The following is a 22,560-nucleotide window of genomic DNA, read 5'->3' on the forward strand; positions in this document are numbered from 1 at the left end:
AGCGAGCAGAAGCTGGAGAGACACAGAGATGCTGCAGGAATAACAGACTCAGGATCACAGCGAGAGAGAACCGGAGGCACAGAAGATGTTTTGGGGTTTAGCGCTGGCGCTGTGTTTTCTCCCCTCGATCTGCGGATCCTGTCCTGCTCAGTGCAGCTGCTTCTACCACAAACTGAGCGACGGCTCCAAGTCAAGGTATTTTACATGGACTCTGTCATTTACTGAACTCAGATGCTACTGTAGAAAGGGTTCATATGGACCGTTGTCTGCAGAATATTGACATGCCAGATTGAGCCTGCTCTTCATTTAGTCATTGGATTAATGCGCGTGTGCTTTTTAATCTCCCCTGTCGCAGTGCTTCAGGCCTCTGGCGTTCATCGCACACAGTGTAATGATAATAATAATAACAATACACAATAAAAGTAAACCCAGAATAGTGCACAGCGTATCATTGTTGACTACTGTAATTGTAAATAAAAGTGGATAATTCTTATTTGTGTTTGATCATAATGTCATAAACACATCTCTGTGCTGTGTTTCTATAGGAGTGTCCTGTGTAATGGCCCTGACCTCACTGTCATCCCAAACAACTTTCCCTCGGACACCTCCAAACTCCGCATCGAGAAGACGTCCATCAGCCGCGTGTCCAGCGATACCTTTCTCTACCTCATTAACCTGGAGTACCTCTGGATATCCTTCAACTCACTCTCCTCCCTAAGCGCCGACAGCTTCCGAGGACTCTATGCCTTGGATGAACTACGGATGGATGGGAATGTTCTCACTTCATTTCCATGGGAATGTTTGACAGATATGCCCAACCTTCGGCTTCTGGATTTGCACAACAATAAAATCAGCAGCATCCCAGCCGAAGCAACCATTTACATCAAAAACTTGACCTATCTGGATCTGTCCAGCAACAGTCTTGGTACCGTCCCAGGCGAGGTTCTGACTTCATGGTTCTCTCTGAAACCTCCTCCAGATACAGAGAATTCCAAAATGATACTGGGTGAGTTTATTTCTACAGTCTGACTGTTTGAGTCTTAGTCATTAACCAATAGAAAAACATTGATGTAAGTGTCTGTTCTTTGTGCAGGTCTTCACGACAACCCCTGGCAGTGTGACTGTCGTCTGTTTGATCTGGTGCAGTTCCAGAAGTTTCCTTCGTCCTCGGTGGCGTTGATCGATACAGGCCTGCGCTGTGCCGAGCCGGAGAGCCTGTCAGGAGTCCTCTTCTCTGACGCTGAGCTCCGCAAGTGCCAGATTCCCCGCGTGCACACGGCCGTCGCCAGGGTCCGCAGCTCCATCGGGAACAACGTGCTTCTGCGCTGCGGGACCATCGGAGTGCCCATCCCGGAGCTGGCCTGGTCCCGGGCCGATGGCAAGCCCATGAACGGCACCGGTACGCTCGCTCTCATCTCGTGTCTGCCTGGGTTTATTGCTCCTGCTAAATGAACGCGGCGCCTAGGCGTGCTTTAACTGCTAAACAAATAAATAAATGGAATCTGCTGCTTAAGCAATAAGAGAGATGCAAACATGCAAGAGAAATTAGTTGTAATCGCTGTGTGTAATTGCACAGCTGGATGCAAAATGCAACATCAGAACTCATACTAATGTCAATGTGTGTTTTTTTTATCCTATAGTTCAACAGGAAGTCTCTAAAGAGGGCATCATCTGGTCCATTCTCAGCGTTCCTGCTGTTTCCTACCGAGATTCAGGGAAATATATTTGCAGAGCCACGAACTTTGTCGGGAGTGCCGATGCCATCATCTCGCTCGTCATTTCTGATACATGGCAAATCGATGAAGCGGTCGCCAAAAGAAGTCACGGAAAGAAGAACGGTGGATTTGGTCGTGCGGCGTATCAAGAAAAACTCGTGGCCAGATACGTGCCTCCTGCCACATCAGCCGCCGTGCCCATTATTGAGCCCCTAAACGGGCCGAAAAAAACGCCGTCCATCCGGGTCGAAAGCTACAGCGTTTCTGATGATGCTCCCAAAGCGAAGGCCACGGCGGCACCGGCAGCCAGCGCAGAAACCGACAGCGCCGAAGAGCTTCAGAAAGATGTGTTGAGGAACCTTGAGTCCAATGCTTCTTCTCTACAGCAGGTCCCCGAGCGCCGAGTCGTTCGGTCGGTCAAAGTGATCGGCGACACTGACCACACCGTATCCCTGAACTGGCGAGCACCCACCGCCACCAACACCACGTCCTTCAGCGTTCTGTACGCCGTCTTCGGTGAGCGAGATATGCGGCGCATTAATGTCGGACCCGGCAAGAATCGCGTCACAATCGAAGGCCTCGTGCCCAAAACCAAGTACATAGCGTGTGTGTGTGTGAAAGGCCTCATCCCTAAGAAAGAGCAGTGTGTGATTTTCTCCACGGACGAGGCGGCCAGTGCGAGCGGCACGCAGAAGCTTATTAACGTGGTGGTGATCACAGTCGCCTGCGTCATCGCGGTTCCTCTGACCCTGATCGTGTGCTGCGGGGCGCTGAAGAAGAGGCTGCAGAAACTGCTGGGACGCAAGGCCAAAGACATTCAGGATTCCTATGTGACGTTTGAGACTCTGTCTCCAGGCACCAAAGCTAAAGGCCTGGAGGGGGAATACCTCAGCAGACTGAACCCGGATGAGTCCAACCGCCTGCTGTCGGCCCGCTCCAGCCTGGACTCGGCAGCCACGGCCCGGACCGAGGGACAGCCCAACGAGTACTTCTGCTGATCCAGACCCACTGCCCGGGCCGAGGGACAGCCTAACGAGTGCTTCTGCTGATCCAGACCCACGGTCCGGACCGAGGGACAGCCCAACGAGTGCTTCTGCTGATCCAGACCCACGGCCTGGACCGAGGGACAGCCCAACGAGTGCTTCTGCTGATCCAGACCCACGGCCCGGGCCGAGGGACAGCCTAACGAGTGCTTCTGCTGATCCAGACCCACGGCCCGGGCCGAGGGACAGCCTAACGAGTGCTTCTGCTGATCCAGACCCACGGCCCGGACCGAGGGACAGCCTAACGAGTGCTTCTGCTGATCCAGACCCACGGCCCGGACCGAGGGACAGCCTAATGAGTGCTTCTGCTGATCCAGACCCACTGCCCGGGCCGAGGGACAGCCTAACGAGTGCTTCTGCTGATCCAGACCCACGGCCCGGACCGAGGGACAGCCTAACGAGTGCTTCTGCTGATCCAGACCCACGGCCCGGGCCGAGGGACAGCCCAACGAGTGCTTCTGCTGATCCAGACCCACGGCCCGGACCGAGGGACAGCCCAACGAGTGCTTCTGCTGATCCAGACCCACGGCCCGGGCCGAGGGACAGCCTAACGAGTGCTTCTGCTGATCCAGACCCACGGCCCGGGCCGAGGGACAGCCTAACGAGTGCTTCTGCTGATCCAGACCCACGGCCCGGACCGAGGGACAGCCTAACGAGTGCTTCTGCTGATCCAGACCCACGGCCCGGACCGAGGAACAGCCTAACGAGTGCTTCTGCTGATCCAGACCCACGGCCTGGACCGAGGGACAGCCTAACGAGTGCTTCTGCTGATCCAGACCCACGGTCCGGACCGAGGGACAGCCTAACGAGTGCTTCTGCTGATCCAGACCCACGGCCCGGGCCAAGGGACAGCCTAACGAGTGCTTCTGCTGATCCAGACCCACGGCCCGGACCGAGGGACAGCCCAACGAGTACTTCTGTTGATTCAAACCCCTGGCCCGGGCCGAGGGACAGCCTAACGAGTGCTTCTGCTGATCCAGACCCACGGTCCGGACCGAGGGACAGCCTAACGAGTGCTTCTGCTGATCCAGACCCACGGCCCGGACCGAGGGACAGCCCAACGAGTACTTCTGTTGATTCAAACCCCTGGCCCGGGCCGAGGGACAGCCCAACGAGTGCTTCTGCTGATCCAGACCCACGGCCCGGGCCGAGGGACAGCCTAACGAGTGCTTCTGCTGATCCAGACCCACGGCCCGGGCCGAGGGACAGCCTAACGAGTGCTTCTGCTGATCCAGACCCACGGCCCGGGCCGAGGGACAGCCCAACGAGTGCTTCTGCTGATCCAGACCCACGGCCCGGACCGAGGGACAGCCTAACGAGTGCTTCTGCTGATCCAGACCCACGGCCCGGGCCGAGGGACAGCCTAACGAGTGCTTCTGCTGATCCAGACCCACGGTCCGGACCGAGGGACAGCCTAATGAGTACTTCTGCTGATCCAGACCCACGGCCCGGGCCGAGGGACAGCCCAACGAGGACAGCCCTTATGTTGATCCAGACTCAGTTTCATGTGTTTGAAAGCATATTGACCATATTGCCCCGAAAGGGAACTAACCAGCTTAGGGAAAGTTCACTGTTCAAAAAGGGAAAATGAAATAATGTCTTTGTTTTTTATTTTTGTCATGCACTTTTCCAATGAAAGTTTATCAATGATTAATTTATCATGCATATTGAATACAGTGAAATATCTTTATACAACATGTAATACCCATCTGTCTGATAGAGAAAGTGAGAGCGTAAGACTTTCTGTTTGGACCGACAGGTGAGGGTTAGTGATGTACATGCTTAAACTTTTTCTTTTTACTTGTTTTTCTTTATACTGTTATCTTGGGTGAATGTTTTCCACTTTAACCCTAAAACTGTACTTATAATCGGTCAAATCAGGAATATGTTGATGTCTGTATGTACTGAAATATTTGTGTTTAAGAAAATGGCTGAATAAAACCTTTTTTTTTAAATATGGTTCTTGGTATCTGAAGTTATGCACCTGAAAACATGTATGAGCATATTAGCTGTTCTATTCCTAGTTCGTCTGAATGCTCAAAGCAATATTTAGAAACTTCCACTGAATTTTGAGCATTAAGGATAATAGGATTTACTCCAGAGAGTACTAGTGAACGGAGCTGCCGTGTGTTTAATGTCTGAGATCCCAAATGTAATTCTGTATTAGGCAAGGCAAGTTTATTTTTTTCTTATTTTTTTTTATTTTTTTTTTTCTATTAAATCTATTTACATGATCGAGAGAGGGATTTAGAGAATTAATATTTCTTAACACTTGTTTTATCTTGTTTTATTAAAACTGTCTTCAGTAATTCATTACTGCACAGCAACTGAACAAAAGTCATTTAATTTGATCATGTTCATTATTTATTGCTGGTAAGCACCTGTAAAATAACACAGTATTGTGTCTAAGGATCATTTGCTCCCTGATCCATTGTGTCAGGATAGATTAAGAGTAATGAGCTTAAGTGAAGCAGGATCACAGATAGAGAGCTTCTCAAGCGTCTTCAGAACACTTTGGCCATCTTCCTCACAGCTCTGTCTGCGCTTTTCCTCTTCCTCGGGATCTCTGTGTCCGACCAGATCCCTGTGTCTGACCCGATCACTGTGTCTGACCTGATCACTGTGTCTGACCCGATCACTGTGTCTGACCTGATCACTGTGTCTGACCCGATCCCTGTGTCCGACCCAATCCTTGTGTCTGCCGGATCCCTGTGTCCGACCTGATCACTGTGTCTGACCCGATCCCTGTGTCCGACCCGATCCCTGTGTCCGACCCAATCCTTGTGTCTGCCGGATCCCTGTGTCCGACCTGATCACTGTGTCTGACCTGATCACTGTGTCTGACCCGATCCCTGTGTCCGACCCAATCCTTGTGTCTGCCGGATCCCTGTGTCCGACCTGATCACTGTGTCTGACCCGATCCCTGAGTCCGGCCCGATCCCTGTGTCCGACCCAATCCTTGTGTCTGCCGGATCCCTGTGTCCGACCTGATCACTGTGTCTGACCCGATCACTGTGTCTGACCCGATCACTGTGTCTGACCTGATCCCTGTGTCTGACCCGATCACTGTGTCTGACCTGATCACTGTGTCTGACCCGATCCCTGTGTCCGACCCAATCCTTGTGTCTGACGGATCCCTGTGTCCGACCTGATCACTGTGTCTGACCCGATCCCTGTGTCCGACCCAATCCCTGTGTCCGACCCAATCCTTGTGTCTGCCGGATCCCTGTGTCTGACCCGATCACTGTGTCTGCCGGATCCCTGTGTCCGACCTGATCACTGTGTCTGACCCGATCACTGTGTCTGACCCAATCCCTGTGTCCGACCCGATCCCTGTGTCCGACCTGATCACTGTGTCTGACCCGATCACTGTGTCTGACCCGATCCCTGTGTCTGACCCGATACCTGTGTCCGACCCAATCACTGTGTCTGACCCGATCACTGTGTCTGACCTGATCACTGTGTCTGACCCGATCCCTGTGTCCACCGGATCCCTGTGTCCGACCCGATCCCTGTGTCTGACCCGATCCCTGTGTCTGACCCGATCCCTGTGTCCGACCCGATCCCTGTGTCCGACCCGATCCCTGTGTCCGACCTGATCACTGTGTCTGACCCGATCACTGTGTCTGACCCGATCACTGTGTCTGACCCGATCCCTATGTCTGACCCGATCCCTGTGTCTGACCCGATACCTGTGTCCGACCCAATCACTGTGTCTGACCCGATCACTGTGTCTGACCCGATCCCTGTGTCCGACCCGATCCCTGTGTCCGACCCGATCACTGTGTCTGACCCGATCCCTGTGTCCGACCCGATCCCTGTGTCCTACCCGATCACTGTGTCTGACCCGATCCCTGTGTCTGACCCGATGCTCCTGCAGGGATGAGCCCTTTAGACGTTGAGGCAGGCATTCAGAACAGATGTGTGACTGTCATTGCTTTAGGCTGCTTGAAACACTTTAATTCACCCAGTAACTCAATGTGTAGCTCGATTCAACTTATCTATGGTAGAACTTTAAGTGTCTTTCATGTGTATTGATGTTTTCCAGTAAACACAAACCAAAGTGTCCCTTTATTTCCTGCTAACGTACATGTCTTTGCTATGTACGGAGCTTCCCCTAGGAAGGATCCCGCAAAACATTCCTGAGAATTACATCAAAATCCGTATTGAAAACTCCCACCTAGTTGAAATCCTTCCAGCGGTGTTCGCTACGGTCAGTGCCTTGGCCTTCCTACAGCTGAATTTTAACAATATAACGCTAACGAATGTCAGAAGCCTGGAGGGACTGCACAACCTGATGCATACAGGGCAACAAAATGCGTTCAATACCATGGACTGCTTTTCGGGACACTCAGATCCTTGACATTTTGGACCTGAAACACAACTGAATAGACGTGCTCCCAGAACATGCCCTGTGCCACCTGCCCAATTTATCCTTCAATCAGCTTACTGTCATTTCCGTCATTCCTTGACTGGCCCCGCATGCAGCCGCAGAACGCAGAGGATCGGGCCGGTGTCGCTCTAGCGCTGCATGACTCAAAGGCTTTGTTGAATTCATCAACTCTATCAGCCCAGAGATAATCCTGATGAACTCATATATGGTGTGTTCAGGGCCTGAATCCAGAGCAGGAAAGTTCTTCCATGAGGTGGAGTTGAAGGCATGCTTGGAGCCGGAAACCTCCTGTCCTCAAACTAAGTGGTGTTTGTGACGGGCAGTGTGTGGTGTTTGTGACGGGCAGTGTGTGTGTTTGTGATGGGCAGTGTGTGGTGTTTGTGACGGGTAGTGTGTGTGTGTTTGTGACGGGTAGTGTGTGTGTTTGTGACGGGCAGTGTGTGGTGTTTGTGACGGCAGTGTGTGTGTTTGTGACGGGTATTGTGTGTGTTTGTGACGGGTAGTGTGTGTGTTTGTGACGGGCAGTGTGTGTGTTTGTGACGGGTATTGTGTGTGTTTGTGACGGGTAGTGTGTGTGTTTGTGACGGCAGTGTGTGTGTTTGTGACGGCAGTGTGTGGTGTTTGTGACGGGCAGTGTGTGGTGTTTGTGACGGGCAGTGTGTGGTGTTTGTGACGGGCAGTGTGTGTGTTTGTGATGGGCAGTGTGTGGTGTTTGTGACGGCAGTGTGTGTGTTTGTGACGGGCAGTGTGTGGTGTTTGTGACGGCAGTGTGTGTGTTTGTGATGGGCAGTGTGTGGTGTTTGTGACGGGTAGTGTGTGTGTGTTTGTGACGGGTAGTGTGTGTGTTTGTGACGGGCAGTGTGTGGTGTTTGTGACGGCAGTGTGTGTGTTTGTGACGGGTAGTGTGTGTGTTTGTGACGGGTAGTGTGTGTGTTTGTGACGGGCAGTGTGTGTGTTTGTGACTGGCAGTGTGTGGTGTTTGTGACGGGCAGTGTGTGGTGTTTGTGACGGCAGTGTGTGTGTGTTTGTGACAGGCAGTGTGTGTGTGTGTGACGGGCAGTGTGTGGTGTTTATGATGGGCAGTGTGTGGTGTTTATGATGGGCAGTGTGTGTGTTTGTGACGGGCAGTGTGTGTGTTTGTGATGGGCAGTGTGTGGTGTTTGTGACGGGAAGTGTGTGTGTGTTTGTGACGGCAGTGTGTGGTGTGTGTGACGGGAAGTGTGTGTGTGTTTGTGACGGCAGTGTGTGTGTTTGTGACGGGCAGTGTGTGGTGTTTGTGACGGGCAGTGTGTGGTGTTTGTGACGGGCAGTGTGTGGTGTTTGTGACGGGCAGTGTGTGGTGTTTGTGACGGCAGTGTGTGTGTTTGTGACAGGCAGTGTGTGTGTTTGTGACGGGCAGTGTGTGGTGTTTGTGACGGGCAGTGTGTGGTGTTTGTGACGGCAGTGTGTGTGTTTGTGACGGGCAGTGTGTGTGTGTTTGTGACGGGCAGTGTGTGTGTTTGTGATGGGCAGTGTGTGTGTTTGTGACAGGCAGTGTGTGGTGTTTATGACGGGCAGTGTGTGTGTTTGTGACGGGCAGTGTGTGTGTTTGTGATGGGCAGTGTGTGGTGTTTATGACGGGAAGTGTGTGTGTGTTTGTGACGGCAGTGTGTGGTGTGTGTGACGGGAAGTGTGTGTGTGTTTGTGACGGCAGTGTGTGTGTTTGTGATGGGCAGTGTGTGGTGTTTGTGACGGCAGTGTGTGGTGTTTGTGACGGGCAGTGTGTGTGTGTTTGTGACGGGCAGTGTGTGTGTTTGTGACGGGCAGTGTGTGTATGTGACGGGCAGTGTGTGTTTGTGACGGGCAGTGTGTGTGTGTTTGTGACGGGCAGTGTGTGTGTTTGTGACGGGCAGTGTGTGGTGTTTGTGACGGGAAGTGTGTGTGTGTTTGTGACGGCAGTGTGTGGTGTGTGTGACGGGAAGTGTGTGTGTGTTTGTGACGGCAGTGTGTGGTGTGTGTGTGACGGGAAGTGTGTGTGTGTTTGTGACGGGCAGTGTGTGGTGTTTGTGACGGGAAGTGTGTGTGTGTGTTTGTGACGGCAGTGTGTGGTGTGTGTGACGGGAAGTGTGTGTGTGTTTGTGACGGCAGTGTATGTGTTTGTGACGGGCAGTGTGTGTGTTTGTGACGGGCAGTGTGTGTGTTTGTGACGGGCAGTGTGTGTGTGTGTTTGTGACGGGCAGTGTGTGTGTTTGTGACGGGCAGTGTGTGTGTTTGTGATGGGCAGTGTGTGTGTTTGTGACGGGTAGTGTGTGGTGTTTGTGACGGCAGTGTGTGGTGTTTGTGACGGGCAGTGTATGTGTTTGTGACGGGTAGTGTGCGGTTTTTGTGAAGGGCAGTGTGTGTGTTTGTGACGGGCAGTGTGTGGTGTTTGTGAAGGGCAGTGTGTGTGTGTTTGTGACTGCAGTGTGTGTGTTTGTGACGGGCAGTGTGTGGTGTTTGTGACGGGCAGTGACGGGCAGTGTGTGTGTGTTTGTGACGGGCAGTGTGTGGTTTTTGTGACGGGCAGTGTGTGGTGTTTGTGACGGGCAGTGACGGGCAGTGTGTGTGTTTGTGATGGGCAGTGTGAGGTGTTTGTGACGGGCAGTGTGTGGTGTTTGTGACGGGCAGTGTGTGTGTTTTTGACGGGCAGTGTGTGGTGTTTGTGACGGGCAGTGTGTGGTTTTTGTGACGGGCAGTGTGTGGTGTTTGTGACGGCAGTGTGTGGTGTTTGTGACGGGCAGTGTGTGTGTTTGTGACGGGAAGTGTGTGTGTGTGTTTGTGACGGCAGTGTGTGGTGTGTGTGACGGGAAGTGTGTGTGTGTTTGTGACGGCAGTGTATGTGTTTGTGACGGGCAGTGTGTGGTGTTTGTGACGGGCAGTGTGTGTGTTTGTGACGGGCAGTGTGTGTGTTTGTGACGGGAAGTGTGTGTGTGTGTTTGTGACGGCAGTGTGTGGTGTGTGACGGGCAGTGTGTGGTGTATGTGACGGCAGTGTGTGTGTTTGTGACGGGCAGTGTGTGTGTTTGTGACGGGAAGTGTGTGTGTGTGTGTTTGTGACGGCAGTGTGTGGTGTGTGTGACGGGAAGTGTGTGTGTGTTTGTGACGGCAGTGTGTGTGTTTGTGACGGGAAGTGTGTGTGTGTGTTTGTGACGGCAGTGTGTGGTGTGTGACGGGCAGTGTGTGGTGTATGTGACGGCAGTGTGTGTGTTTGTGACGGGCAGTGTGTGTGTTTGTGACGGGAAGTGTGTGTGTGTGTGTTTGTGACGGCAGTGTGTGGTGTTTGTGACGGGCAGTGTGTGGTGTTTGTGACGGGCAGTGTGTGTGTTTGTGACGGGAAGTGTGTGTGTGTGTTTGTGACGGCAGTGTGTGGTGTGTGTGACGGGAAGTGTGTGTGTGTTTGTGACGGCAGTGTATGTGTTTGTGACGGGCAGTGTGTGGTGTTTGTGACGGGCAGTGTGTGTGTTTGTGACGGGCAGTGTGTGTGTTTGTGACGGGAAGTGTGTGTGTGTGTTTGTGACGGCAGTGTGTGGTGTGTGATGGGCAGTGTGTGGTGTATGTGACGGCAGTGTGTGTGTTTGTGACGGGCAGTGTGTGTGTTTGTGACGGGAAGTGTGTGTGTGTGTGTTTGTGACGGCAGTGTGTGGTGTGTGTGACGGGAAGTGTGTGTGTGTTTGTGACGGCAGTGTATGTGTTTGTGACGGGCAGTGTGTGGTGTTTGTGACGGGCAGTGTGTGTGTTTGTGACGGGTAGTGTGTGGTGTTTGTGACGGCAGTGTGTGTGTTTGTGACGGGCAGTGTGTGTGTTTGTGACGGCAGTGTGTGGTGTTTGTGACGGCAGTGTGTGGTGTTTGTGAAGGGCAGTGTGTGGTTTTTGTGACGGGCAGTGTGTGGTGTTTGTGACGGGCAGTGACGGGCAGTGTGTGTGTTTGTGACGGGCAGTGTGTGTGTTTGTGACGGGCGGTGTGTGGTGTTTGTGACGGGCAGTGTGGTGTTTGTGACGGGCAGTGTGTGGTGTTTGTGAAGGGCAGTGTGTGGTGTTTGTGAAGGGCAGTGTGTGTGTGTTTGTGACGGCAGTGTGTGTGTTTGTGAAGGGCAGTGTGTGTGTGTTTGTGACGGGCAGTGTGTGGTTTTTGTGACGGGCAGTGTGTGGTGTTTGTGACGGGCAGTGACGGGTAGTGTGTGTGTTTGTGACGGGCAGTGTGTGTGTTTGTGACGGGAAGTGTGTGTCTGTGTTTGTGACGGCAGTGTGTGGTGTGTGTGACGGGAAGTGTGTGTGTGTTTGTGACGGCAGTGTATGTGTTTGTGACGGGCAGTGTGTGGTGTTTGTGACGGGCAGTGTGTGTGTTTGTGACGGGCAGTGTGTGTGTGTTTGTGACGGGCAGTGTGTGTGTTTGTGATGGGCAGTGTGTGTGTTTGTGACGGGTAGTGTGTGGTGTTTGTGACGGCAGTGTGTGGTGTTTGTGACGGGCAGTGTGTGGTGTTTGTGAAGGGCAGTGTGTGGTGTTTGTGACGGCAGTGTGTGGTGTTTGTGACGGGCAGTGTGTGGTGTTTGTGAAGGGCAGTGTGTGGTGTTTGTGACGGGCAGTGACGGGCAGTGTGTGGTGTTTGTGACGGGCAGTGACGGCAGTGTGTGGTGTGTGTGACGGGAAGTGTGTGTGTGTTTGTGACAGCAGTGTATGTGTTTGTGACGGCAGTGTGTGGTGTTTGTGACGGGCAGTGTGTGTGTTTGTGACGGGTAGTGTGTGGTGTTTGTGACGGCAGTGTGTGGTGTTTGTGACGGCAGTGTGTGGTGTTTGTGACGGGAAGTGTGTGTGTGTTTGTGACGGGCAGTGTGTGTGTTTGTGACGGCAGTGTGTGGTGTTTGTGACAGGAAGTGTGTGTGTGTTTGTGACGGGCAGTGTGTGTGTTTGTGACGGCAGTGTGTGGTGTTTGTGACGGGCAGTGTGTGGGTTTGTGACGGGCAGAGTTTGGTGTTTGTGACGGGAAGTGTGTGTGTGTGTTTGTGACGGCAGTGTGTGGTGTGTGTGACGGGAAGTGTGTGTGTGTTTGTGACGGCAGTGTATGTGTTTGTGACGGGCAGTGTGTGTGTTTGTGACGGGCAGTGTGTGTGTTTGTGACGGGCAGTGTGTGTGTGTGTTTGTGACGGCAGTGTGTGTGTTTGTGATGGGCAGTGTGTGTGTTTGTGACGGGTAGTGTGTGGTGTTTGTGACGGCAGTGTGTGGTGTTTGTGACGGGCAGTGTGTGGTGTTTGTGAAGGGCAGTGTGTGGTGTTTGTGACGGGCAGTGACGGGCAGTGTGTGGTGTTTGTGACGGGCAGTGACGGCAGTGTGTGGTGTGTGTGACGGGAAGTGTGTGTGTGTTTGTGACAGCAGTGTATGTGTTTGTGACGGCAGTGTGTGGTGTTTGTGACGGGCAGTGTGTGTGTTTGTGACGGGTAGTGTGTGGTGTTTGTGACGGCAGTGTGTGGTGTTTGTGACGGCAGTGTGTGGTGTTTGTGACGGGAAGTGTGTGTGTGTTTGTGACGGGCAGTGTGTGTGTTTGTGACGGCAGTGTGTGGTGTTTGTGACAGGAAGTGTGTGTGTGTTTGTGACGGGCAGTGTGTGTGTTTGTGACGGCAGTGTGTGGTGTTTGTGACGGGCAGTGTGTGGGTTTGTGACGGGCAGAGTTTGGTGTTTGTGACGGGAAGTGTGTGTGTGTGTTTGTGACGGCAGTGTGTGGTGTGTGTGACGGGAAGTGTGTGTGTGTTTGTGACGGCAGTGTATGTGTTTGTGACGGGCAGTGTGTGTGTTTGTGACGGGCAGTGTGTGTGTTTGTGACGGGCAGTGTGTGTGTGTGTTTGTGACGGGCAGTGTGTGTGTTTGTGATGGGCAGTGTGTGTGTTTGTGATGGGCAGTGTGTGTGTTTGTGACGGGTAGTGTGTGGTGTTTGTGACGGCAGTGTGTGGTGTTTGTGACGGGCAGTGTATGTGTTTGTGACGGGCAGTGTGTGTGTTTGTGACGGGTAGTGTGCGGTTTTTGTGACGGCAGTGTGTGTGTTTGTGACGGGCAGTGTGTGGTGTTTGTGAAGGGCAGTGTGTGTGTGTTTGTGACTGCAGTGTGTGTGTTTGTGAAGGGCAGTGTGTGTGTGTTTGTGACGGGCAGTGTGTGTGTGTTTGTGACGGGCAGTGTGTGGTGTTTGTGAAGGGCAGTGTGTGTGTGTTTGTGACTGCAGTGTGTGTGTTTGTGACGGGTAGTGTGTGGTGTTTGTGACGGGCAGTGTGTGGTGTTTGTGACGGGCAGTGTGTGTGTTTGTGACGGGTAGTGTGCGGTTTTTGTGACGGCAGTGTGTGTGTTTGTGACGGGCAGTGTGTGGTGTTTGTGAAGGGCAGTGTGTGTGTGTTTGTGACTGCAGTGTGTGTGTTTGTGAAGGGCAGTGTGTGTGTGTTTGTGACGGGCAGTGTGTGGTTTTTGTGACGGGCAGTGTGTGGTGTTTGTGACGGGCAGTGACGGGCAGTGTGTGTGTTTGTGATGGGCAGTGTGAGGTGTTTGTGACGGGCAGTGTGTGTGTTTGTGACGGGCAGTGTGTGTGTTTGTGACGGGCAGTGTGTGTTTGTGACGGGCAGTGTGTGTGTGTTTGTGACGGGCAGTGTGTGGTGTTTGTGACAGGCAGTGTGTGTGTGTGTTTGTGACGGCAGTGTGTGGTGTGTGTGACGGGAAGTGTGTGTGGTGTATGTGACGGGCAGTGTGTGGTGTTTATGACGGGCAGTGTGTGGTGTTTGTGACGGGCAGTGTGTGGTGTATGTGACGGGCAGTGTGTGTGTTTGTGACGGGCAGTGTGTGTGTTTGTGACGGGAAGTGTGTGTGTTTGTGACGGCAGTGTGTGGTGTTTGTGACGGCAGTGTGTGTGTTTGTGATGGGAAGTGTGTGTGTTTGTGACGGCAGTGTGTGGTGTTTGTGACGGCAGTGTGTGTGTTTGTGACGGGAAGTGTGTGTGTTTGTGACGGCAGTGTGTGGTGTTTGTGACGGCAGTGTGTGTGTTTGTGATGGGAAGTGTGTGTGTTTGTGACGGCAGTGTGTGGTGTTTGTGACGGCAGTGTGTGTGTTTGTGACGGGCAGTGTGTGGTGTTTGTGACGGGCAGTGTGTGTGTTTGTGACGGGCAGTGTGTGTGTGTTTGTGACGGGCAGTGTGTGTGTTTGTGACGGGCAGTGTGTGGTGTTTGTGAAGGGCAGTGTGTGGTGTTTGTGACGGGCAGTGTGTGTGTTTGTGACGGCAGTGTGTGTGTTTGTGACGGCAGTGTGTGGTGTTTGTGACGGGCAGTGTGTGGTGTTTGTGACGGGCAGTGTGTGGTGTTTGTGACGGGCAGTGTGTGGTGTATGTGACGGGCAGTGTGTGTGTTTGTGACGGCAGTGTGTGGTGTTTGTGACGGGCAGTGTGTGGTGTTTGTGACGGGCAGTGTGTGTGTTTGTGACGGGCACTGTGTGTGTTTGTGACGGCAGTGTGTGTGTTTGTGACGGCAGTGTGTGGTGTTTGTGACGGGCAGTGTGTGGTGTGTGGTGTTTGTGACGGGCAGTGTGTGGTGTTTGTGACGGGCAGTGTGTGGTGTTTGTGACGGGCAGTGTGTGTGTTTGTGACGGGCAGTGTGTGGTGTTTGTGACGGGCAGTGTGTGTGTTTGTGACGGGCAGTGTGTGGTGTTTGTGACGGGCAGTGTGTGTGTTTGTGACGGGCAGTGTGTGTGTTTGTGACGGGCAGTGTGTGTGTTTGTGACGGCAGTGTGTGGTGTTTGTGACGGCAGTGTGTGGTGTTTGTGAAGGGCAGTGTGTGTGTGTTTGTGACTGCAGTGTGTGTGTTTGTGAAGGGCAGTGTGTGTGTGTTTGTGACGGGCAGTGTGTGGTTTTTGTGACGGGCAGTGTGTGGTGTTTGTGACGGGCAGTGACGGGCAGTGTGTGGTGTTTGTGACGGGCAGTGTGAGGTGTTTGTGACGGGCAGTGTGTGGTGTTTGTGACGGGCAGTGTGTGTGTTTGTGACGGGCAGTGTGTGGTGTTTGTGACGGGCAGTGTGTGGTTTTTGTGACGGGCAGTGTGTGGTTTTTGTGACGGCAGTGTGTGTGTTTGTGACGGGCAGTGTGTGTGTTTGTGACGGGAAGTGTGTGTGTGTGTTTGTGACGGCAGTGTGTGGTGTGTGTGACGGGAAGTGTGTGTGTGTTTGTGACGGCAGTGTATGTGTTTGTGACGGGCAGTGTGTGGTGTTTGTGACGGGCAGTGTGTGTGTTTGTGACGGGCAGTGTGTGTGTTTGTGACGGGAAGTGTGTGTGTGTGTTTGTGACGGCAGTGTGTGGTGTGTGACGGGCAGTGTGTGGTGTATGTGACGGCAGTGTGTGTGTTTGTGACGGGCAGTGTGTGTGTTTGTGACGGGAAGTGTGTGTGTGTGTTTGTGACGGCAGTGTGTGGTGTGTGTGACGGGAAGTGTGTGTGTGTTTGTGACGGCAGTGTATGTGTTTGTGACGGGCAGTGTGTGGTGTTTGTGACGGGCAGTGTGTGTGTTTGTGACGGGTAGTGTGTGGTGTTTGTGACGGCAGTGTGTGTGTTTGTGACGGGCAGTGTGTGTGTTTGTGACGGGTAGTGTGTGGTGTTTGTGACGGCAGTGTGTGTTTGTGACGGGCAGTGTGTGTGTTTGTGACGGGTAGTGTGTGGTTTTTGTGACGGGCAGTGTGTGGTGTTTGTGACGGGCAGTGACGGGCAGTGTGTGGTGTATGTGACGGGCAGTGTGTGTGTTTGTGACGGGCAGTGTGTGTGTTTGTGACGGGCGGTGTGTGGTGTTTGTGACGGGCAGTGTGTGGTGTTTGTGACGGGCAGTGTGGTGTTTGTGACGGGCAGTGTGTGGTGTTTGTGAAGGGCAGTGTGTGGTGTTTGTGAAGGGCAGTGTGTGTGTGTTTGTGACGGCAGTGTGTGTGTTTGTGAAGGGCAGTGTGTGTGTGTTTGTGACGGGCAGTGTGTGGTTTTTGTGACGGGCAGTGTGTGGTGTTTGTGACGGGCAGTGACGGGTAGTGTGTGTGTTTGTGACGGGCAGTGTGTGTGTTTGTGACGGGAAGTGTGTGTCTGTGTTTGTGACGGGCAGTGTGTGGTGTGTGTGACGGGAAGTGTGTGTGTGTTTGTGACGGCAGTGTATGTGTTTGTGACGGGAAGTGTGTGTGTTTGTGACGGCAGTGTGTGGTTTTTGTGACGGCAGTGTGTGTGTTTGTGATGGGAAGTGTGTGTGTTTGTGACGGCAGTGTGTGGTATTTGTGACGGCAGTGTGTGTGTTTGTGACGGGCAGTGTGTGGTGTTTGTGACGGGCAGTGTGTGTGTTTGTGACGGGCAGTGTGTGTGTTTGTGACGGGCAGTGTGTGTGTTTGTGACGGCAGTGTGTGTGTTTGTGATGGGAAGTGTGTGTGTTTGTGACGGCAGTGTGTGGTATTTGTGACGGCAGTGTGTGTGTTTGTGACGGGCAGTGTGTGGTGTTTGTGACTGGCAGTGTGTGTGTTTGTGACGGGCAGTGTGTGTGTTTGTGACGGGCAGTGTGTGTGTTTGTGACGGGAAGTGTGTGTGTTTGTGACGGCAGTGTGTGTGTTTGTGATGGGAAGTGTGTGTGTTTGTGACGGCAGTGTGTGGTGTTTGTGACGGCAGTGTGTGTGTTTGTGACGGGAAGTGTGTGTGTTTGTGACGGCAGTGTGTGGTGTTTGTGACGGCAGTGTGTGTGTTTGTGATGGGAAGTGTGTGTGTTTGTGACGGCAGTGTGTGGTGTTTGTGACGGCAGTGTGTGTGTTTGTGACGGGCAGTGTGTGGTGTTTGTGACGGGCAGTGTGTGTGTTTGTGACGGGCAGTGTGTGTGTTTGTGACGGGCAGTGTGTGTGTTTGTGACGGCAGTGTGTGTGTTTGTGACGGGCAGTGTGTGTGTTTGTGACGGCAGTGTGTGGTGTTTGTGACGGGCAGTGTGTGGTGTTTGTGACGGGCAGTGTGTGTGTTTGTGACGGCAGTGTGTGGTGTTTGTGACTGGCAGTGTGTGTGTTTGTGACGGGCAGTGTGTGGTGTTTGTGACGGGCAGTGTGTGTGTTTGTGACGGGCAGTGTGTGTGTGTTTGTGACAGGCAGTGTGTGTGTTTGTGACGGGTAGTGTGTGTGTTTGTGACAGGTAGTGTGTGTGTGTTTGTGACGGGCAGTGACGGGCAGTGTGTGTGTGTTTGTGACGGGCAGTGTGTGTGTTTGTGACAGGCAGTGTGTGTGTTTATGACGGGTAGTGTGTGGTGTGTGACGGGCAGTGTGTGGTGTTTGTGACGGGCAGTGTGTGTGTTTGTGACAGGCAGTGTGTGTGTTTATGACGGGTAGTGTGTGTGTTTGTGACGGGCAGTGTGTGTGTGTGTGACAGGCAGTGTGTGGTGTTTGTGACGGGCAGTGTGTGGGTTTGTGACGGGCAGAGTTTGGTGTTTGTGACGGGAAGTGTGTGTGTGTGTTTGTGACGGCAGTGTGTGGTGTGTGTGACGGGAAGTGTGTGTGTGTTTGTGACGGCAGTGTATGTGTTTGTGACGGGCAGTGTGTGTGTTTGTGACGGGCAGTGTGTGTGTTTGTGACGGGCAGTGTGTGTGTGTGTTTGTGACGGCAGTGTGTGTGTTTGTGATGGGCAGTGTGTGTGTTTGTGACGGGTAGTGTGTGGTGTTTGTGACGGCAGTGTGTGGTGTTTGTGACGGGCAGTGTGTGGTGTTTGTGAAGGGCAGTGTGTGGTGTTTGTGACGGGCAGTGACGGGCAGTGTGTGGTGTTTGTGACGGGCAGTGACGGCAGTGTGTGGTGTGTGTGACGGGAAGTGTGTGTGTGTTTGTGACAGCAGTGTATGTGTTTGTGACGGCAGTGTGTGGTGTTTGTGACGGGCAGTGTGTGTGTTTGTGACGGGTAGTGTGTGGTGTTTGTGACGGCAGTGTGTGGTGTTTGTGACGGCAGTGTGTGGTGTTTGTGACGGGAAGTGTGTGTGTGTTTGTGACGGGCAGTGTGTGTGTTTGTGACGGCAGTGTGTGGTGTTTGTGACAGGAAGTGTGTGTGTGTTTGTGACGGGCAGTGTGTGTGTTTGTGACGGCAGTGTGTGGTGTTTGTGACGGGCAGTGTGTGGGTTTGTGACGGGCAGAGTTTGGTGTTTGTGACGGGAAGTGTGTGTGTGTGTTTGTGACGGCAGTGTGTGGTGTGTGTGACGGGAAGTGTGTGTGTGTTTGTGACGGCAGTGTATGTGTTTGTGACGGGCAGTGTGTGTGTTTGTGACGGGCAGTGTGTGTGTTTGTGACGGGCAGTGTGTGTGTGTGTTTGTGACGGGCAGTGTGTGTGTTTGTGACGGGCAGTGTGTGTGTTTGTGATGGGCAGTGTGTGTGTTTGTGACGGGTAGTGTGTGGTGTTTGTGACGGCAGTGTGTGGTGTTTGTGACGGGCAGTGTATGTGTTTGTGACGGGCAGTGTGTGTGTTTGTGACGGGTAGTGTGCGGTTTTTGTGACGGCAGTGTGTGTGTTTGTGACGGGCAGTGTGTGGTGTTTGTGAAGGGCAGTGTGTGTGTGTTTGTGACTGCAGTGTGTGTGTTTGTGAAGGGCAGTGTGTGTGTGTTTGTGACGGGCAGTGTGTGTGTGTTTGTGACGGGCAGTGTGTGGTGTTTGTGAAGGGCAGTGTGTGTGTGTTTGTGACTGCAGTGTGTGTTTGTGACGGGTAGTGTGTGGTGTTTGTGACGGGCAGTGTGTGGTGTTTGTGACGGGCAGTGTGTGTGTTTGTGACGGGTAGTGTGCGGTTTTTGTGACGGCAGTGTGTGTGTTTGTGATGGGCAGTGTGTGGTGTTTGTGAAGGGCAGTGTGTGTGTGTTTGTGACTGCAGTGTGTGTGTTTGTGAAGGGCAGTGTGTGTGTGTTTGTGACGGGCAGTGTGTGGTTTTTGTGACGGGCAGTGTGTGGTGTTTGTGACGGGCAGTGACGGGCAGTGTGTGTGTTTGTGATGGGCAGTGTGAGGTGTTTGTGACGGGCAGTGTGTGTGTTTGTGACGGGCAGTGTGTGTGTTTGTGACGGGCAGTGTGTGTTTGTGACGGGCAGTGTGTGTGTGTTTGTGACGGGCAGTGTGTGGTGTTTGTGACAGGCAGTGTGTGTGTGTGTTTGTGACGGCAGTGTGTGGTGTGTGTGACGGGAAGTGTGTGTGGTGTATGTGACGGGCAGTGTGTGGTGTTTATGACGGGCAGTGTGTGGTGTTTGTGACGGGCAGTGTGTGGTGTATGTGACGGGCAGTGTGTGTGTTTGTGACGGGCAGTGTGTGTGTTTGTGACGGGAAGTGTGTGTGTTTGTGACGGCAGTGTGTGGTGTTTGTGACGGCAGTGTGTGTGTTTGTGATGGGAAGTGTGTGTGTTTGTGACGGCAGTGTGTGGTGTTTGTGACGGCAGTGTGTGTGTTTGTGACGGGAAGTGTGTGTGTTTGTGACGGCAGTGTGTGGTGTTTGTGACGGCAGTGTGTGTGTTTGTGATGGGAAGTGTGTGTGTTTGTGACGGCAGTGTGTGGTGTTTGTGACGGCAGTGTGTGTGTTTGTGACGGGCAGTGTGTGGTGTTTGTGACGGGCAGTGTGTGTGTTTGTGACGGGCAGTGTGTGTGTGTTTGTGACGGGCAGTGTGTGTGTTTGTGACGGGCAGTGTGTGGTGTTTGTGAAGGGCAGTGTGTGGTGTTTGTGACGGGCAGTGTGTGTGTTTGTGACGGCAGTGTGTGGTGTTTGTGACGGGCAGTGTGTGGTGTTTGTGACGGGCAGTGTGTGGTGTTTGTGACGGGCAGTGTGTGGTGTATGTGACGGGCAGTGTGTGTGTTTGTGACGGCAGTGTGTGGTGTTTGTGACGGGCAGTGTGTGGTGTTTGTGACGGGCAGTGTGTGTGTTTGTGACGGGCAGTGTGTGTGTTTGTGACGGCAGTGTGTGTGTTTGTGACGGCAGTGTGTGGTGTTTGTGACGGGCAGTGTGTGGTGTGTGGTGTTTGTGACGGGCAGTGTGTGGTGTTTGTGACGGGCAGTGTGTGGTGTTTGTGACGGGCAGTGTGTGTGTTTGTGACGGGCAGTGTGTGTGTTTGTGACGGGCAGTGTGTGGTGTTTGTGACGGGCAGTGTGTGTGTTTGTGACGGGCAGTGTGTGTGTTTGTGACGGGCAGTGTGTGTGTTTGTGACGGCAGTGTGTGGTGTTTGTGACGGCAGTGTGTGGTGTTTGTGAAGGGCAGTGTGTGTGTGTTTGTGACTGCAGTGTGTGTGTTTGTGAAGGGCAGTGTGTGTGTGTTTGTGACGGGCAGTGTGTGGTTTTTGTGACGGGCAGTGTGTGGTGTTTGTGACGGGCAGTGACGGGCAGTGTGTGGTGTTTGTGACGGGCAGTGTGAGGTGTTTGTGACGGGCAGTGTGTGGTGTTTGTGACGGGCAGTGTGTGTGTTTGTGACGGGCAGTGTGTGGTGTTTGTGACGGGCAGTGTGTGGTTTTTGTGACGGGCAGTGTGTGGTGTTTGTGACGGCAGTGTGTGTGTTTGTGACGGGCAGTGTGTGTGTTTGTGACGGGAAGTGTGTGTGTGTGTTTGTGACGGCAGTGTGTGGTGTGTGTGACGGGAAGTGTGTGTGTGTTTGTGACGGCAGTGTGTGGTGTTTGTGACGGGCAGTGTGTGGTGTTTGTGACGGGCAGTGTGTGGTGTTTGTGACGGGTAGTGTGTGTGTTTGTGACGGGCAGTGTGTGGTGTTTGTGACGGGCAGTGTGTGTGTTTGTGACGGGCAGTGTGTGTGTTTGTGACGGGAAGTGTGTGTGTGTGTTTGTGACGGCAGTGTGTGGTGTGTGACGGGCAGTGTGTGGTGTATGTCACGGCAGTGTGTGTGTTTGTGACGGGCAGTGTGTGTGTTTGTGACGGGAAGTGTGTGTGTGTGTTTGTGACGGCAGTGTGTGGTGTGTGTGACGGGAAGTGTGTGTGTGTTTGTGACGGCAGTGTATGTGTTTGTGACGGGCAGTGTGTGGTGTTTGTGACGGGCAGTGTGTGTGTTTGTGACGGGTAGTGTGTGGTGTTTGTGACGGCAGTGTGTGTGTTTGTGACGGGCAGTGTGTGTGTTTGTGACGGGTAGTGTGTGGTGTTTGTGACGGCAGTGTGTGTTTGTGACGGGCAGTGTGTGTGTTTGTGACGGGTAGTGTGTGGTTTTTGTGACGGGCAGTGTGTGGTGTTTGTGACGGGCAGTGACGGGCAGTGTGTGGTGTATGTGACGGGCAGTGTGTGTGTTTGTGACGGGCAGTGTGTGTGTTTGTGACGGGCGGTGTGTGGTGTTTGTGACGGGCAGTGTGTGGTGTTTGTGACGGGCAGTGTGGTGTTTGTGACGGGCAGTGTGTGGTGTTTGTGAAGGGCAGTGTGTGGTGTTTGTGAAGGGCAGTGTGTGTGTGTTTGTGACGGCAGTGTGTGTGTTTGTGAAGGGCAGTGTGTGTGTGTTTGTGACGGGCAGTGTGTGGTTTTTGTGACGGGCAGTGTGTGGTGTTTGTGACGGGCAGTGACGGGTAGTGTGTGTGTTTGTGACGGGCAGTGTGTGTGTTTGTGACGGGAAGTGTGTGTCTGTGTTTGTGACGGGCAGTGTGTGGTGTGTGTGACGGGAAGTGTGTGTGTGTTTGTGACGGCAGTGTATGTGTTTGTGACGGGAAGTGTGTGTGTTTGTGACGGCAGTGTGTGGTTTTTGTGACGGCAGTGTGTGTGTTTGTGATGGGAAGTGTGTGTGTTTGTGACGGCAGTGTGTGGTATTTGTGACGGCAGTGTGTGTGTTTGTGACGGGCAGTGTGTGGTGTTTGTGACTGGCAGTGTGTGTGTTTGTGACGGGCAGTGTGTGTGTTTGTGACGGGCAGTGTGTGTGTTTGTGACGGGAAGTGTGTGTGTTTGTGACGGCAGTGTGTGTGTTTGTGATGGGAAGTGTGTGTGTTTGTGACGGCAGTGTGTGGTGTTTGTGACGGCAGTGTGTGTGTTTGTGACGGGAAGTGTGTGTGTTTGTGACGGCAGTGTGTGGTGTTTGTGACGGCAGTGTGTGTGTTTGTGATGGGAAGTGTGTGTGTTTGTGACGGCAGTGTGTGGTGTTTGTGACGGCAGTGTGTGTGTTTGTGACGGGCAGTGTGTGGTGTTTGTGACGGGCAGTGTGTGTGTTTGTGACGGGCAGTGTGTGTGTTTGTGACGGGCAGTGTGTGTGTTTGTGACGGCAGTGTGTGTGTTTGTGATGGGAAGTGTGTGTGTTTGTGACGGCAGTGTGTGGTATTTGTGACGGCAGTGTGTGGTGTTTGTGACGGGCAGTGTGTGGTGTTTGTGACTGGCAGTGTGTGTGTTTGTGACGGGCAGTGTGTGTGTTTGTGACGGGCAGTGTGTGTGTTTGTGACGGGAAGTGTGTGTGTTTGTGACGGCAG

General features: G+C 53.1%; 1 protein-coding gene across 13 annotated transcripts; it reads left to right on the forward strand.

The window, feature by feature from the left end:
* Positions 1-4,717, forward strand: lrit1b (leucine-rich repeat, immunoglobulin-like and transmembrane domains 1b). 13 transcript variants are annotated; one of them, XR_013819264.1, is made up of 5 exons: positions 1-195; positions 546-1,006; positions 1,094-1,399; positions 1,641-3,363; positions 4,079-4,710. XR_013819264.1 is itself a non-coding variant. In XM_079851928.1 (5 exons), exons 1-5 carry the CDS (start codon positions 86-88, stop codon positions 4,347-4,349), a joined length of 2,361 nt encoding a protein of 786 aa, XP_079708054.1. In that variant the 5' UTR covers positions 1-85; the 3' UTR covers positions 4,350-4,717. The 13 variants fall into 13 exon arrangements, 8 of the variants coding, with proteins under 8 accessions (XP_079708054.1, XP_079708055.1, XP_079708056.1 ...); XR_013819265.1 differs by having other exon boundaries at positions 1,641-3,108; positions 3,875-4,710; XR_013819266.1 differs by having other exon boundaries at positions 1,641-3,006; positions 3,977-4,710.
* The last annotated feature ends 17,843 nt before the right edge of the window (positions 4,718-22,560 follow it).

Source organism: Squalius cephalus (genome assembly GCF_949319135.1).
Source record: "Squalius cephalus genome assembly, chromosome: 19".
Classification (NCBI taxonomy): domain Eukaryota; kingdom Metazoa; phylum Chordata; class Actinopteri; order Cypriniformes; family Leuciscidae; genus Squalius; species Squalius cephalus.

What these genes read in the sequence shown, in the direction of transcription:
- lrit1b (XM_079851928.1), top strand. Translation starts at nt 86, where the DNA reads ATGTTTTGGGGTTTAGCGCTGGCGCTGTGTTTTCTCCCCTCGATCTGC. An exon ending in AGCGACGGCTCCAAGTCAAG is followed by an intron (nt 196 to 545) that starts GTATTTTACATG and finishes GTGTTTCTATAG; the next exon opens with GAGTGTCCTGTGTAATGGCC. An exon ending in GAATTCCAAAATGATACTGG is followed by an intron (nt 1,007 to 1,093) that starts GTGAGTTTATTT and finishes TTCTTTGTGCAG; the next exon opens with GTCTTCACGACAACCCCTGG.